At 44.7% G+C, this 18,228-nt stretch overlaps 1 protein-coding gene across 4 annotated transcripts in view; it reads right to left on the minus strand.

Moving 5' to 3' along the window:
• Positions 1–18,228, minus strand: part of FARS2 (phenylalanyl-tRNA synthetase 2, mitochondrial) — a 423,711-nt gene that overhangs the window by 318,333 nt on the left and 87,150 nt on the right. For all 4 annotated transcript variants that reach the window (XM_090039337.1, XM_090039340.1, XM_090039339.1 and 1 more), the window contains one exon: positions 856–1,491. In XM_090039337.1, coding sequence (XP_089895463.1) covers positions 856–1,485 — 630 coding nt within the window. In that variant the 5' untranslated portion in view covers positions 1,486–1,491. The remainder of the gene's footprint in view (positions 1–855; positions 1,492–18,228) is intronic.

The raw sequence follows: 18,228 nt of genomic DNA on the forward strand, positions 1-18,228 counted from the left end.
CATTGTATCTGAATAAGATATATGATAGTGCCCATTGCACACAGTCCCGCTCAGCACTGACTCTTTTTCAAGTCATGGTGAGCTACTACACTGCATACATTTTGACTTCCTCTTCTCTCCCATAGCTAAGATACACCATTTTCCCCCATTTCCTGAGTTGTGTTTCTTCACTAGCCTTAAATGTCTGGCAAATATCACCAAATGAGCCCCCAAACAGTTCACCCAGAATCCCTCAGTCCCCCCCCCAGGCTGGTACACATGATTAGTATGGCCCTGCCTCCATGAGGTGGAGCCATACCCATTTGCCCTACACCTCCTTTGCATACATATTTTTGGAGCATCCCAGGACTCATAACAAGATCACTTGGTTCCAGTCATGGGTGGGGTGCTAATTAGCATATGGATCATTTGTGAGGGCAGAGAGGTGTCTGGAGTACACATGTATATTGAGCAGTTCTCAACTATGGAGTCACCATGGCTTGAAATGTTGTCGTCTCTGCTAGGACCCAGCCTAATGAACTATATGGTAAATCATGAGCTTTTTGGCTTTGGACTAATATCATGCTCATCATGTACTCTTGGTGTGGGTGCAGCATTACATAAAGGAGCAAAGATACCAACCATGCTGCCTCAGGGAAATAAGAGATAATCCACTACCTCCTGTAGTACCTTTTGCAAAGTGGTGAGGAAGTTTTTACACTTCTCAAGATGGTGAAAGGAATCATAATTCTGACCAGAGCCTGGCTTATCTGCTTATCTCCTCACATTCCAGCACCTTCATAGGATTTGGTGGCATCCCATAATTCTCCAGCAAGTTTCAGAATCACTGATGAAGCCACTGAAGACAGTTCTTACCTCATGATTGGAGAAGAGCTGAACTGCTTCCATTTGGTGGAAAATTGGGTAATGAGATCTATCAATGGTATCACGGCGGTAAACATCTCCCACAACCAGAAAGGCATCCAGCCCAGAGTGCATCAAGTCCCATTGGTGGGCTGAAGTGTGTGCTCTCAGCATGTGGGTGCAATTCAGGTAGTAGTTATCCTCTTTCTTCCTGCTGGGATGGTTTTGTGGGATAAGCAAACTATCAAAGTTTTGCTCCACTGTCACAACTGGGGAGAAATGATCATAAACAGAAAACAGCGGGGTTCCAAAGCGTCCTAGGTACTGCTTGTAAAAATGATTCTTTATCCGTTCTTTGATGAGCCACAAAGGGTGATGCCTTTGGTTATGCAAGTTCCTCCCCACATTGGACAGAATCCTCTCAGTAACATTAGTGTAGTCATCCCGGCGGTACACTTTACCATGCAGTTCCACTGTACTTGAAGTAGGTGTGTTAGCAGCAAAATTTGAAAATACGGGCCTGGACCTTACATGCATCAAATCACTGGGGGTACCTCTGACTGGGACTCTCTGTGATAAAGTTGCTCTGGAGTAACAAAGTACTCTCATAAGTTTCCAAGGGGTTGCCATCACAGTAACCATTAGGATCTAGAAAAAAAGAGCACAAAAACTATAAGCCAGGATTTTCTTTTTCTCATTATAACAATTGCAAACATTTAATGATGAATAAAAGCAGACTGCCTGTTTAATAAACTAGGCACATTTCCAGTTTTAGGCCACTACTTTACAGGGAAGTCCTATGACCCAATTACAGCTGCTTGCAGAACATATAACAAATCTGTCCTTCACTACTTCAGTATTAATGAACTCAGGCCTGATTCTGTCCTATGTGAAGCTGTCAGGATGATAACGTAAGAGAAGGGTAGAGTCTTTCATATTCTTTACATCCTATTAAAAAATAAAGTAATAGCAAAAAGATGCAAACAAAAAGCTGCGGTGAGGGTTGGCAATATGCATTTTCAATCAGAGATTTGTTTATATTAATATTCCAAGCACTAATGTACCACCATAGATTCCAGATAGGTAAATGATGCACTTAAGCAGCAGGAGCAAAGCAAAAGATGCAGTACTTTGCCTTATTTATTACACAGGTTTTGTCCACCATTAGGAAGCAGACAGGAAGAACCTCAAACATTTCATAGCAATCCATGCAAACAAAACATGAAGTATTTACTCAAATACAAGATAAAGTACTTCCCCCACAATCAGCATGGGGGAAAAAAGCCCCTTGTCTTACCTTCACATACAGGGAAACCACATTAAATACACTGTCTATCTTTGAACTGCTGCTAAAAGGAGCATAAGTTCACTAATAGAAACCAACTATAAAGCTGATTAAATATAGCCCACATTGAGCATGACTATAAAAGTCCAGAGGAGAGCCACGCGCATGATCAGAGGTCAGGAAAAGATCTTACGATGACAGGCTGAGAGACATGGGACTCTTTAGCCTGGAAAAGCATAGGCTCAGGGATGATCTGATGGCCACCTATAAGTTTATCGGGGTGACCACCAGGATCTGGGGGAACGTTTGTTCACCAGAGCGCCCCAAGGGATACTAGGTCAAATGGTCACAAACTCCTGCAAGACCGTTTCAGGCTGGACATAAGGAAGTATTTCTTTACTGTCCGAGCCCCCAAGGTCTGGAACAGTCTGCCAGCAGAGGTGGTTCAAGCACCTACATTGAACACCTTCAGGAGTAAATTGGATGCTTATCTTGCTGGGATCCTATGACTCCAGCTGACTTCCTGCCCTTTGGGCAGGGGGCTGGACTCGATGATCTCCCGAGGTCCCTTCCAGCCCTGATGTCTATGAAATCTATGAAAACACGTGGCCCACACTGAACAAACATGCTGATGGAAACCTACCTTTTTTTTTAAATTTTGTGTTCCAGATTGAATTGGCCAAATCAGTTCCAAATCCTATGGACTGAGCAGAACTTAAATAGTTCAAATCCATGTGGCACTACCACTGGCAAGTATCCTCTGCCCCAGACTCTTCAGCCTAGGGCTTCAGATGTTCTAAAATCCATTAGTAGCCATCCTACATGCAGGCCCAACCTTGGAGGTCTTGAGGTTTGGATGCCCCTGCATCTCACTTGCCCTCCACCAAGAGGCCAAAGGAGTAAGCTGGGGAGAAAGCCGACATTTCCATAAAGCAGGCATATAGCTGAGATCTCATTGGGAGACTACAGTAGACTCTCATAAGGCATCCTGTTCGCAGTGCATTGGACAAATCTGCACCCACAAACACAGTGCCATTCTAAAGTGATCTCACCTGGGCAAGAGACCAGTGCAGCAAACTATAACTACACTAGAGCTTAGCCTACTAGGCTAGGGAGACAAATTCAAAAAGCTTGAGCCTGAATTGATTCAATCTTTGCAGGTTAGTCTAACCTGGCCAAGCAAAACCAGTTTGTAGCCATTCAGACATACCCTGTGGACTGAAGAAATGCCGGCACATGCCTGCAGTGGCTCAGGCTAGAAGCTGGTAGGCTCTACAGCAGCCCTCCCTTTCACAGTGCTGAGCTGAGGGAGGCATAGCCAGACCCCGCAGGATGCTCTGATTAGGGAGGGTTGATAACACAGCATTGAGTTACACAGGGAATTGTTTCAAGGATATATTTGGTAGCCATGGTTGCATTTATCATTCCATCAAACAAAACAACAGACTCTCATTAGTTCAAGCTCTTCTTAAACAACTTTTTCAAATGAAGGAACTGTGGGACATTACCAGCTACCTGCTGAGTAGCTCCAAAGAGTCCTAAGCTGACACTGTTTTCCTTTGTCCCATCTCCCACAGTATGGACCATAGCCAGCATGTGGTATGCTAGCTAATGCTGAGAGGTGTCTGTGTAAGGCATAGGGAAGGGAGGAATCCTCCCTTGAACAAGGATTGTTGAGGGGAGTAGGAGGAAGCCCAGCAGATGCCTGCAGTCTTTGTCGGAACTGCAGCAAGGGAGCAGAAGGGAGGGGCCAGCCCTGCTGGGCTGCAGCAAACAGCAGGGCCCTAACCAGAGTTGCAAAGCAACTGGGATGCTGGGGGACTCTGATTTAACTTAAACCAGGAAAGGGTCTGGGACAGACATTATATAAACCAGTTTGTGTCCCTGCCATCCATGAAGTGAAGCCGGACCGTATTTGCTCCATGCCTCATTTGCATAACATTTTGGCAGAATCTCGGGACCCCTCATAAGAACACCCAAGTACAGTCATGAGTGGGGGAGCTAATTAGCACATGGATCCTTTGTGCTGGGTATCTGGAGCATACACACACACTGAGCACTGCTGAGCTGTGAAGTCACCGTGGCTTGAAATGCTTTTGATTCAGCTGTGGCCCAGCCCAATGAATTATGTGGCAAAGCCTTTTAGCTTTGGACTAACATCAGGCATAGGTTGTATGCTACATAAGTCAGTATAAAAGCGCTACTTCAAAGTGCGTTTATGGAGCACCTCTGCTAAAACTTGCAGCAGTTTAAAAAAAAGTATGATGCATCATTTCTGTATGAATAATATCAAGCAAAACAAGGTACTTTATGCAAATACTAAAGGTCTATATAATTTAGAGGTTAGTGTTTTCAAATCTGGTATTCACTTTCATGTGCTTACGGAAAGCAGTGACAGTAAGGAGACAGGAAAAGGGCTACAGGGAGAAGAAGTATGGGTTGACAGAGGGCAAGGGAGCTACCTGACTCCCCAGTTTATTTTCCCTGCTGTAGCAATAGGATGACAAATTCAAAGCAAACCTCCAGTAATTAGATACTATACCTGGAAAATTATAACAAATTTATAATTTTTCCATATATAGAATCTAATTATTGGGGTGGTTATCTTATATTTGAGTAAATATGGTATGTGGCCCACAGTATGCATTTGTAGTTATTTTTCTATTTAACAGCTAATAAAAACAGCTTAATCTTTCAAATGATAAAGCAACTGTGTAAGAGCAGATGGCCAAGCCCCAAGACACATATATAACTAACATATTAAGTTCACATATGAACACTGCATGAGGTTCTCAATTAAGATTCCACAAGGTCAGACTGATCTTAGCGTTTCTGGATGAGCTCAGGTAATCAATATGCCAAACCCACCCCAAATGACTTGTCCAAGCTGATTATAGCACTGTGCAGAGTTGGCTTTTGGCCTTTTGTGAAGGTCAATGGAATGGCAGATTGTCAAGATGCTCAGACTTAAGTAACTAATCTTTTACAAAAGTGTGATTTTTGACTATCCCTCAGTTTCTCTGGTTGCAGAAATAGATCTTGGTTGTGCTGCATTCATAAGTAGCAGCGATATTTTGAAGTAATTAAATAGATAACTGCCAAACAAAGCAGGAATTCTGAAGGTTTCAGGCCCTGTGGTACCATGGGAATTATCTACACTGCAGCAGTAGCACGTTTTGCTAAAAAGCTCCTAACAGGACCCAACTACCTAGTCTTACTCGTACACTTTGAACGTGGAAATGTACAGTAAGGCTCTCATAGTTTCCCACTACAATCACTTCCAAGCCCTCAGTCCCCACTGTGCTTGACTATGACACCCTAGAGGAGCTGCAATGGCACATTTCTGCATTTGGAAGATGTGAGTGGGAACAAGTGGGGGGGGGGGGAAGGAGCAGTCTCAGCCTAGACAGGCTGCCACAACAGAGTAGCCCTGCCCTTTATATTCCATTATCTATTGTGGGAAATCTTAGCACTAACATATGCAACCTGGCTTATGCTATGCATGTTCGGCTATGGTTAAAGTTCTGTTTCTAGATAAAGTGTGCAACTGTAATGGGCAGGTGGGTCAGATCTGTGTATTCACTGGCTATCCCTTCCAAAACTGTGAAGTTTGTAGGCACAAAAATATTGCTAATAGAAAGTTATGCAAAATTCACTGATGGGTCAGCAGCGTTGGCTCTATAGCACAGGTGCTCAACTACTGGCCTATGAGCCAGATCTCATTGTGGCATTGTGTCCTCCAGCCTTCAGGGTTTCCCATGGGTCCAGAAATTTGGCAAGAATAGCACTACTCCCCTGCTACCAAATTTCCACACCCAAGAGGAATCCTGGGCCCTGCACTCAGGGCCAGGCAGGTGTGGCACTGGGTCCTAGGATCCAATCCTGACACACAGGGACAGCACCAGGCCCCAGGGCCCAATCCTGGTGTTAGGAGCTGGGAAGGGGCAGTGCCAGGCCCACGGGGCCCAGTCCCAGAAACAGAGGCAGTAATGGGGAGTGCCAGGCTCCCAGTGCCCAATCCTGGTACACAGCACAGGGAACGAGGGTCCAATCCTGGTACACAGGGCTCTAACCATCCTATGGACCAGCTGTACCACTAATTTGGCCCGTGGGACTAAAATGTTGAGTACCACTGGTCTACAGAGATCTATAGCGGGGTGGCCCTCAGTTCCAGAACAGCAACAGCACATATGAGAAAGAATCTAAACAGGAGCTACTCCCTAGATAGCCTTGTGGCTGATCAGCTCCTCAAGGGGAAAGTGCTTGTGAGCACAAGCCCCTATAGTTGGTACAGGTAGAGAGGCCTGATACTCACTATAGCTAAAAAAGCTAAAATCCTAGCCGTTGAATAGGTCAAGGTCTAAAAAAGCTGGGTTTGCACAGGCAACCCAAAGAAGAGTGGCAGTGACCCCTACTGTCACCAGAGGACTGGTGATGACCTGTAGTGGAAGACTGTCAGAAATGCCTAGCAGCGATAAAGTAGCAATCCCTAGCAGCAGAGAAGCAGCAACTCCAGTTCAGAACTCCCTACCCAGCATTTGCTACTTTGGGCTGCCATGGGTGGAAGAGCCCCTGGAGCAGAGTAACAATACCTGCCAGCAAGAAGCAGCAGGATCCTCCAGGATGGGCCTCCCTACCCAGTATCTGCCATTGCTGGCTGATGTAGGCAGTGGAGCCTTCAGACAGCACTCCTGGCTGAATCTCCCTTCCCAAATAACTGGGCTAAATGGCAGTTTTCCCCGAGTTGGTTTTCTAGTAACTGGGTGAGTGTACATGTGCAATTACCCTGACAATAAGCTTTGGTATGGTTCATACCAGCAGAACTTTGGTAAACTTTGGTGCAGTTCACACCAGAATCAGCTGCTCCTGGGCGCAGTATTCACACATGAGCCTGGGACTGCAGCAATCTGAACCAAGGCAGAGCAGCCCCGGGCTGGCAGAGAGCCTGAGAGGTCAGCTCCAAACTCTGGGTGGTGGCATCAGGTGGTGGAGGGGTTGGCTGGGGCACGAGGGTGCTACAGTGGGGGACTAGCCAGCAGACAGCCCCTGCAGTGTAGCACCCTTGTGCCCTAGCCAGTCCAATCACTCTCTACACATGCACTGCAGTAATATAAATTACGCTGCCATAGGATGTTTCTTGTCCCAGAAAGTACTATCCTACAGCAGCATTAATTAATTTACCATACCCTAATATGGGCACATGTGTAGACGGTGATGCTTTACTGTGGAGTTAAATAGTCAACTCCACAGGAAAGCACATGCATGGATGCACCCCTAAGACCTGTTTGGCATTTTAAGTTACGGTTTAATAGTTAACAATTTTTTTAAGGTTGTGTACATTTCCTTTCTCTGGTAATAAACCCTGTTTTAGTGTAATGTTGCTTGCTAGTAGGGAAGTTTGTTCACTTTAAAACAGTTAACATTTATTTTCTCGGGCTTCTGGGTAGGAGCTCAAGCCAGACCTGGGAAGTTGGTGTGAAACTCCTAAATTTGAACCCAGCCTGATATGTGGCCAGTGCCTGGCAGAAGGGTCACACATACATAGAAAAGGACTTAACAAACATTATCACAAAAGGTAACACTAAAATAGCTGAGTGTCCCTGCCTCCACTTTAAGGATGGAGAAAACAAAGGCACTGAAGTTAAACTTTGATAAAGGACATGCGTTCTAGATACTGGGTTTAAGTCTACAGATAGGAACATTGGATCATTCTGTTTCTTGTGGCCAGAAGTTACACTGGCCATTCACCAGAAGCAAAAAGTCATTTGTAAGAGAACTGGTGGTCAGACTGCCTCCTATTGGCTACAGCCCAAGTAGCACCAGCCCTACAACCATGTATTGATCTGTGTTCCCCAAAGCATCAGGAAACAACAGAAGGCCACAGGGTTCAACTATACCAATCCCAGCCTTTTGAGACTATTGCAGGTGTGAGAAATGAAAGTAAAACAAGGGTCTTGTGAAAAAAAATCCTTCCAAAATCCTGTCTTAGTTACTGGTTTGCATTTTCGAGGTAGCTTTCCAAGGAAAAAAAGAGTGAGATACTAATGCTAAAAATACATAAATAACAGCTAAGATTATTCTTGTATATTCAAAAGGTCCCTAAAATCAACAAGAGAGGAAAAAGGTGGGCCTGAGTTACACAGCCCCCAAACCAGCTCTGCAGAAAATAATATAAAATTTAGTTAAACCTCAATATTTTCATATTCCATTTCATTTCCTCTAGCTTGTTCCTGAATGGTCTCTAGTAATTTATTAACAGAAGCTAGCTACCATGGCTTGATCTAGGACTTTGAAAAGAGGGTGCAAATGGTGTCATGCATCATCTCATATAACACAACACTTATATCCCCCTAGTTAAAAGGAATTGAGATGCTTTCCTAATACGCCAGGGCTAAGAGCTATATTATTCCATTTAAAACTGAAGCAAAAACAAATATAACTTGATTGGAATGTGCTTTAATTTGCTAGGATATATTTAAAAAAACACAACAAACAAGGCAAAACTAAAATGCTGTTTCATTAGTCCTGCAGTCATTACAACCTGTTTTTCAGGTTCACAAAACAAAATCTAGCCTTCTTGAGCATCTTGGCAGTGTATCCAATGCTTCACTTCAAGTTATTTCAACACCTTAAATGCTTCAGGAAATCCTGTTAAACTTGTATTTATTTACAAAGTTACTTTGTCAAAGGATACTGCAAAATTAGTTTCTAATTAATTAGAACTGAGATTCTTACAACCACACAACCTTTTGACACAAAACAACAAAACGGCCACCCAACCCAAGACATCCTGATTGTTTATAAAAGAGGCTCCCTTCTCCCTAAACATACGTTCTCCTTCACGGAACGTGAGTTCACATTTTCAGACAGATGCTTCAAATAGAGAAATTCTAGGCAGAATTAATGAATTCAGTTTCCCTTAAGTAACTATGACCATCTGCCAACAATTTATTTTTCTAAAAACTTCCAGTGCAATCTTATATACAACTGCAGTGTCACCAGATCTCACTATTTTATCACGTCTCAAGGTATTTGGTGATATGCTAAATATCACTCTTCCCAGAATTACGTGATTATCAGAGATTATCAGAGAACCTAAGATTTCATTAGAAAGAAAGTTTCCAGTTACTATGTTTGGGAAGAAAAGCTTAAAAACATGGTGCTGATTTTTTTTAAGGTCTTATTATTTCTGAAGCTCACAGTCAGCACTCTACTATTTTTGGCTCTGGAAAGTCCAGAGATGTTGATGGGTTACACCGCGAGATCCATACTCTTGATTAACTTGTATAGAAGCAGACTAAGAAACTATAGCACAATTCTCACATTGATTTTGTCTAGATAAGTAAAATTACTTAATATCTGCAGTATTACCAAATATTTTTATATTTACTGTAGGACTATTGTGAACACTATGATACAAAGTTATTACTTATCTTAAACCCAGATCCTGCAAATGGAAAATATATTGTAGTCCAAGTTGCAGGACCGGGGTCTACGACATTACATAAGGTAACATGAAAGTTTAACAGTAGTCACTTACTGAGTCAATCAGTCACACACACACACAAACACATATATACATACACACACACATGCACACAGAAAAAGAGAGACATTTTCCATTAGCCACCAGCTAGTTGCATAGTTAATACAAGAGAAAAATGGTATTGGGTTCAATTCAATTCCATCGTTTATAAATTTCATTTAGCTAAAAAGAAGTGGCCAGATTTCTGGCTTAAGTTACTTTCATGCTATGGCTAGGTGAAATTAAAAAGAGACGTTCGGAGGGAGGAGTATTTAATCTCTCAGCACCTATGAAGAAAAATCCAAATGAAAGAAATGTTCACAATGGTGGCTAGTAACATTGGAAAATGATGAATTTCCTTTCTTTGTACTAACAATAAATATCTAATGTTAAAGGTACTCTAATTAATTGTGTTCAATTGTAATCAATATTTTTTCCTGGTTGCACTCTATATAGAGCTGGGAAAAACTAGTATAAATGTCCTGTTTTCTTTTTCCAGCTATATCTCCACAGCGTTCATTATTTGGCAGTAGTTCAGAGCTAATTTCTGTGTAAATTGACAATACCTGAATTCTACAGCAAAGATTGTCTGTCAGCTAATAGCCATAGCAAACTAAAAAATAAGTCCATAGGTAAGAAAAAAAATGCTGAAGAACTACAACTGGAATTGTACAGGTGCAAAGCACTAGACAGGTATTACAAATGTGTTACAAATTCTGGGCTTGATTGTGGTTTTGATCCATAGTTCATGGTAGGATGTGGTGCTGTGAAGGAAGCCTGCCTGGCTCCCTGGTGCCTACTCCCAGTGGCACTGGAGAAGTATATGCAGCAGTAAAACCTGCTCTATCCTATTGCACTATTTATCTCCCTGCCTCCAGAACCACACCTCCCTGTTTCTAAATCAGCTTTTCTAGCTACTATAAAGAGAGGGAGGTCAAGGTCATGAGCTCATCCCTCCCAACATCCCGCTCTCCATATTGAGGTTTCTAAGAATTGCTGCTTTTCCTTTGTTCTTGGTACACCAGAGACTCAATCCAAAGTCTATTTGAAGTCAATGGATCGACGTCCAACAGCAGACAGACCAGGAATGTACCTGACCCCTTGGTAAAAATTAATGGGAAGGATGTCTGTTGTACTCTCACTTCCTTCCCCAACATATCTATAAAGCACAAATCACAACCTAGACCTGTGCATAAAGGAATCCGTCCATCCACTACTGAAATACAGCCATTTCAATCCTGGAACACCGTAGACTTTAGACAGAATTTAGTAGATATACACCATAGCAAGAAACTCACCTACAGGTAAGTAGGCCAAATATAAATACCACAGTTGGGATTCTGCAGTATGACCACTCAGACAATTTGAGGAGCTAAGTGGATCATATTCATATGAAGACCCAGGTTTTCACATCTAATCCCTGATTCTTGTACTTTAGTGCAACAGGGATTAAGACGTATTAGCACAAACGCAGTTGTATCAATCATGCCCACACCTACTTCCCAAAAGCTACTTCAGAAAACAAAAGTTATTGCAGAAGCACAGAAAGCTCCTTCCATGCCATGGGCATATGGTAGGAGGGAACAGGGATATTATACCAACCACTGAAGAGTAAAGGGCAGAGAAAGACAGAATCTTACCTGCTGTGGTCTGGGCTCTCCATACTCTGGCAATGGCTGCTACTCTTATGACTACTGATGTGGCAGCATGGGCTTGGGCTCCTGTGGCTAGAGGATGGGCTCACTGTATGTCAGCTGCAGGCATTCCCTTGGCACAGGTTCCATTCTGGCACCCTCTCTAAATCAGTTCCTGGGGATGGTGCCCTGCTTACCCACCCCAGGATGCTACTGTGCTATTGCAGTGTAAGAGTCCCTCTCTCCTTCTGACTGCAAACATGTACAGACATTCGAAGGACCAACCGAATGTCTGCACGTGGCCTATGTTGAGAATCCAGGTACGCAGAACTTAAAAAAAAAATGAGACAGAAAGATGAATTGACTTGAAACTGACAGCCCACAATAAAAAAAAAAAAAGTATGTATATCATTATGATCTCTGTCACCAACCTTAACTGATGCTAAGCAGGATAGAGAACACCTCAGTTAGGAAGCTAAATCCTTTCTAGTAAACTAAATACACTTGATTCTCAGGACCACTTGCTATGAGTTAATATAAAAACACCATGAGCTGCTTCAGCTCCCTCTGACCTCATACATATTACTGTCTGTGGCTTCAGCCATACAGACACATAATTATATATTTAGTTTATAGATGTATGAACTGAGTATATGAAAGGTTTAAAAACAATGCTCCATAAAGCCATTCTATTCTGTCTCTTGTCCAACTATATTTAGTTAATACAAAATTCTGTAGTGCAATAGAAAATGTTAGAGAAGTTGGACTGCCACCATTTTGTGATCTGACATCTTTATGTACAGCATGTGTGGGAAGGGAAGATCCATCATCACAGCATATGCTAAAGCAAAAATTATAAGCATATGTTAAGATGCTAAAATTGGACGTTTACCCAGTCTGCTTAGGAATTTAGCTAAGTATTGCATTTCAGTTATGAAAACTATGTGGGCACAAAACAGCAAATACCACCGTACTAGCCATGACCTTGCCTGAATTTTTCACAACCCTGTTCCCTTCCCCACCACAGATAACAAGGGACATAGTGGATATGGTTTCCAATGACATACTAATAAAGTTTGGGTGGTTTTTTAAGATAGCTAACTCCCATAGTAAGAAACCAGGCATCCTATACCCCAAGACAGTCTTGCAGCCTTCCCATGAACTCAGATTTTATAATACGCAGATTTTTTTTAAACATCACATGTACATTTAGGCTCTGATCCTATTGGATATTGAGTAGCTTCAGATGCTACTGAGAACTTTAACATTTGCAAAGGCCTCCAAATGTTGCATTACTGATAAAATCTTGAGCAGGAGACAAGAAAATGTGACTTTAAAGAATTTAGCTTTTCACCTTTTTGTGTACCGAGTTGTGTGCAGACCATTTGAGCTCTGGCAGCTGCAACTTGTAGGAAATATCCTGAATATCCCCTTTTGCAGGTTTTCTAATTGTTATGAGATGCTGCAGGCTGGCTTGTTGTCTGTTTCCTAACAGTGACACATTAATCATGATGATACCATTGGCAACATTTCGAGGCTTGCAGGAATATTGAAAGAGAAAATTAGAAAATGTTTTTTTGTTTAAGGCGATTAACCATCATATTTTTCTTACATATTATGGGTAAGAATCATCTGAAGTTTGGAATACAAGGTAATAACAACAACCCACCTCTTGTCACTAATCCCAGCTGCCTATTTCTTTAACAAATTTCAGTATTTTGTGTCCTGTTTTAACCCCAACAGTATACTCATGCAGAAAGCCAGTTCACACATACCAGCATATTTTCCACCCATTCTGACCTACAGCAGCACTGCACTATAGGGCAGTTTCCCAAGGCAGAACAGAATACTATTCTATAAAAGCACAGCTCTATTTAAAAGCTAAACCTAAAATTAAATTTAAAATCAAAGTGTTAGTGCAAATGTCATATCATTTCAGACTGGATATTAAAACTAACGACAATTTAAATGCTCTCTTCAACTTATACTGGATTTTACTAGCATCTATCACCTAGAGAAATTCCATCAAAAGCAACTTTTTGCCTTAATTGAATGATGAATTGCTGCAGAGCGGACTGTGCGTTCATGGAGGCAATAAAGACAACAGTTCCTCAATGGCAGGCTGGATATGGGGCTCATATGGATGGTGCTCAAATGCCCAAGCAGCCCCTACATGATAAATTGATGTATGGGAAGAAGAAGAGTGGTTGACCAGGAAAAAACTTCAGGGGCATCTTAGTGGGGCACTTGACTGAGTGCAACTTACTTATGGCTTACTCTTTTGAGTTGTCAGCCATAACTGGACAGCAATAAAATGCCAGAATCACGGAAAGTACAGGCACTGAAACCTACTGCTCACCAGCTACTCACACCATAGGTTATTATACATGTTTCAGGTGAAATAAAAATGTATTTCAGTTGTGGTCAAAGGGCCTAAAAGCCATACAATTGTGCTGCAGCTCTGGCTGTATTAAGATTATTGTACAAATACGAAAGCTGTATGGCTAAATGAACTCCACAAGCTAAATAAAAGTAGGGTTTAGCAACTGCAAAACTGGAGTGCCTACTTGTACAGTGGGATTTGATCAATCTTCCTGTTCAAATCTAATTTGTTGTTCCACTTAGGAGAAGTATATCCAGGCACATCGGCGGCCTGGGCAGCAGCAGTGCACAGGGCAGCATCCATGGTGTTGCCACCGGGACGCAACTAGTTGTTCTCGGGCCGCTCTTCCCCGTGGTATTGGTGTTGTCCCTTGCTGGAGTTCCCGCCGTTGGCCGAGCGGATGTTCTCTGCCCAACTCCTTGACCCCATCCCCGCCTGCCACGACTTGATGTTACCAGTGTTTGGGGTCAGTCGTCATGTGTGCCTATGGCCCAGGGTTCCCCAGCGGTCACTCTCGGGGCTCCGCCACCCCTACACCCTGGCCTCATGCCTCCTTACAGTGTTCCCAAGCTGTTAGCTGTCTTGCTCTTGGATTATTACTAAAATTGGAGTGCCAGCTTCCCTCCCTGCAACCGAGACTATGCCTGCTACAGGTCTAATGCCCCCTGGTCTCCCCTAGAACTCAGGGAAAGGACAAGCCTAACACGAAACACACAAAAAAAAGGCTCAACACAAATTGGGCGTACTGCCCCTTTAATTGCTCCCCCATGCCTTACAGTAGCCCCATCTGCTTTGTGCTTAGGCATTCAATCATTGCCCATTCCCCGGCACCTCACAGTCCAGCGGCAGCGTGTCCTCCGGAGGCACCTCCCTCTGGGCTTCCCCGTAGGCTCTCCTCCTCTGGCTGCCTTCGTCTGGGATATCCTCTGCAGTAACACAGGGGTGATCCCGGGTCTCCCTACCAGTCGCGCCTGCAACATTGTTCCTGCAGCATCCGTCTCTTCTCACCCCAGTCTGGGGTGTTTCTCTCCTCATGCTCTGTTGCTCCTGCCTGTTCGAGGGGTGAAGGCATTGGGAGCACCGTCTCCCCCTTCTCCCTCCTTCCCGCAGCATGTGCCGCCATTTTTATTTGTGCCGGCCGGCACTCCACGCTTGCATCACCGGCCGGCCGCAGCTGAATAAACAAGCAGCTGGAGAGCCACGCAGGTTTTGTCTCCCGTCCTCCATTCACCGGCTCGGGAGTTGCCCGTAAGTATCTCTGCATCCTGGGACACATGGCTTAGCTGCTGGCAGCAGCAGCTAGGTCAACAGCACAGTGGCTGCTATTTTTGCAGCCCCTGGTCCCCTCTCAACACAGGACTTATTGCCATTTAGGGGGTTTAAAATTTATAACAGAAGAAATGGGGGCACAGTGTAAGGGAGTAATTTTCAGCTGATCAGAAGTTAAGCAGCAGATGGATTTTAATTAACTCAACCAGGTGTAGGACCTGCCCAGGTAAGAGCTCAGGTATATACCAAGGGAACAGTTCTCTCTCAGGAAGCGGGGGTGCCCAGGGCTTTCTCGGGGGGATTAAGGTGTCTCTTCACTAATGCAAGAAGCATGGGGAACAAACAGGAGAAGCTTGCTCTCCTGCTTGCAAGTAGTAAAATTGACCTGGCTGGCCTAGTGGAGACATGGTGGGATGAAACTTTGGACTGGGCGGTAGACATAGAGGGCTATAGGTTGTTTAGAAGAAATGGGAAGGGAAAAGAAGGTGGAGGGGTTGCGCTCTATGTTAGGGAACAGTATACCAGTTCTACTTTCCAAATGGGACCAGAGGAAGGCTTAAATGAGACCCTCTGGGTCAAACTTCAAGGAGGGCGGGGGGAGAGGGATTTGGTGGCAGGAGTTTACTACAGGCCACCACATCAGGAGGAAAAGCTGGATCTGGAATTCTTCAGGCAGCTGGGGGAGGCCGTGCATGAAAAAGATGTTGTGGTCATGGGTGATATGAATTATCCTGACATCAACTGGGAGGAGCAGTTGGTCAGGTCTAGCCACTCACGAAGGTTCCTGACGTGCCTACAAGACCTACACTTCGCGCAGGAGGTACTCGTTCCCACTAGGGGAAACGCCATACTGGATCTGGTGTTAGCCTCTGGAGACGACCTGGTGGGGGAGGTGCTAGTACAAGGGAGGTTAGGGACAGTGATCATGAAATGATTCAGGTTGCTATTCAGAGAAAGGTGGGGAGGGTAACTAGCACAGCACAAATGCATGACTTTAGGAAAGCCAAGCTGTGGGGTAAAGTGAATACACTGGCAGGCAGACCTGGATAGGTTAGGGAAGTGGGCGGATCTGAACAGATGCGGTTCAACAAGGACAAGTGCAGGGTGCTGCACCTGTGGAGAGGGAACCAGCATTATGGTTACAGGTTAGGGGCTGACCCTCTCGGCAGCACGGAGGCAGAGAGGGATCTTGGAGCCATGATTGACTCCAGGATGAATATGAGTTGCCAATGCGATGAAGCAATAGGCAGAGCCAACTGCACCTGTCATACATCAATAGGGGCATCACTAACAGGTCCAGAGAGGTCTTGCTCCACCTCTATGCAGCACTGGTCAGGCCGCAGCTGAAGTACTGTGTCCAGTTCTGGGTGCCGCACTTCAAGAAGGACGTGGAGAGCCTGGAGAGGGTCCAGAGGAGGGCCACTCGTATGGCTGAGGTCCTCTGTGGCCAGCCCTATGAGGAGAGGCTGAAGGACCTGAATCTCTTCAGTCTCCGCAAGAGGAGACTGAGGGGGGATCTTTTGGCTGCCTACAACCTTATCAGGGGCCAGCAGCAGGGACTTGGGGAAAGTCTGTTCACCAGGCCCCCCCTTGGAGTCACCAGGAACAATGGCCACAAGCTGAGGGAGGATAGGTTTGGGTTAGATATTAGGAAGAACTACTTCACTGTAAGGGTGGCCAGAGCCTGGAATAGGCTTCCCAGAGAGGTGGTGCTCTCACCTTCCCTGGAGATCTTCAAGAGGAGACTGGATAAGCACCTGGCTGGGGTCTTATGACCCTTGCCACCCCCAGTGCTCCTTCCTGCCCATGGCGGGGGGTCGGACTAGATGATCTGTCTAGGTCCCTTCCGACTCACTGATTCTATGAAATTCAAGCTTTACATATTATAGAACCTAGTTCAATGGAACAAAGTTCACGTTGTGCAAAATTTAAATGTTTAGGGAGAGGAGCCAGGATAAAGCTCCCAAATCTTCTGTGGAGCTACCTTAGGTCATATCTGAGGTAGAAAGAAAGAAGGCAAAAGGAGAGTATTAACGTAGATACTAGCTTAAACATATACTTAAATAAGCTAAATAGGAAAAAGTCACTCACCTCATGTGCAATTTCCTTTTGCTTACAGATTAATTATTTCTTGAACTTTTTTTAAAAAGAAACTAAAGGACTGTTCTTCATTAAAGACTAGCTGTATTCCAAGTGTGAAGCTTTCAGAGGCACTTAAGAAATGTAAGAGTGAAAATCCAGGTGAAAGTTAAGCTAATCCAACTTATCCTCACACAGTGGTATTTCTGAAAGCTTCCCCTCCTAAAAATCATGTTTTCAAATTGCCGAAATGCCAAAGATACCAACTCAAACCTCAAAAATAGTTAAAACTGTAGCGCATATTTTAATATCTCATCTTTACTATATAGTCAAGCTTTCACAGAGAACATTATTACATATGTTCATGCACTGATCCTACGAAGTGACTCACAAATATGTTTAAATACATCTTCTGCATCCTGTTCACATCAATATTTCAAGGGATGTAACTAGGGGTGCACTTACTGAGGTTTTGGGGACCAATACCGATAGCTCATTTTTAAAAAGGTATATTGGCTATACTGATCTGATTTCTGATACAGTTATGTGCAGCTGGTAAATCTGTTGTGGTGAAAGGGGAGTGGGGAGGGAAGGGGCGTGGTGGAGAGGGAAGATCAACACCCCCTGCAGTGAGGGAGGTAGTGGGACTGGGGCTGGGGCAGGTGCTGCCCAGCCAGGTCATGGCGGGCATGAGACAGAGCCACAGCTCATCTGGGAGGTGTGGGAGGAGGGGGCTCCCACTGTTGCTGCTGCCGCTCATTTGGAAGGGCACAGGGGGCCATGTCCCCATGAATCTGCATGGGAAGGGGCAGAGTGAGCTGCAGCTGCAGGCTGGGGCCAGGGGCTGCACTGCGCTCAGGGCAGACTACAGTGGCACTGGAGGGGGTTATGGGGGGGGCTGCAGCCACTCCAAATTTCACTGTAGCCCCCCCCATAGCCCACTCCCAGAGCCGCTGCCGCCCACCCCGAGCACAGCGCAACGCAACACAGCACGGCCCCCAGCCTCAGCCTGCAGCTTACCCAGTGTGCCCTGTGCAGACCCGGGTGCACATGCCCCACTTCGTGCCCTCCTGTACAAGCTGTGCACAGTGACAGGAGCTGCTCGCCCCCCACCCCGCACCCCTAGACAAGCCACGGCTCTGTTCTACGTCTAACCCGCTCCTGCTGGGCAGAGCCTACCCCAGCCCCACTCCCTCCCTCACTGCAGGGG

The sequence above is a fragment of the Crocodylus siamensis genome, chromosome 3 (genome assembly GCF_052110815.1).
Source record: "Crocodylus siamensis isolate JL-2025a chromosome 3, ASM5211081v1, whole genome shotgun sequence".
Classification (NCBI taxonomy): domain Eukaryota; kingdom Metazoa; phylum Chordata; order Crocodylia; family Crocodylidae; genus Crocodylus; species Crocodylus siamensis.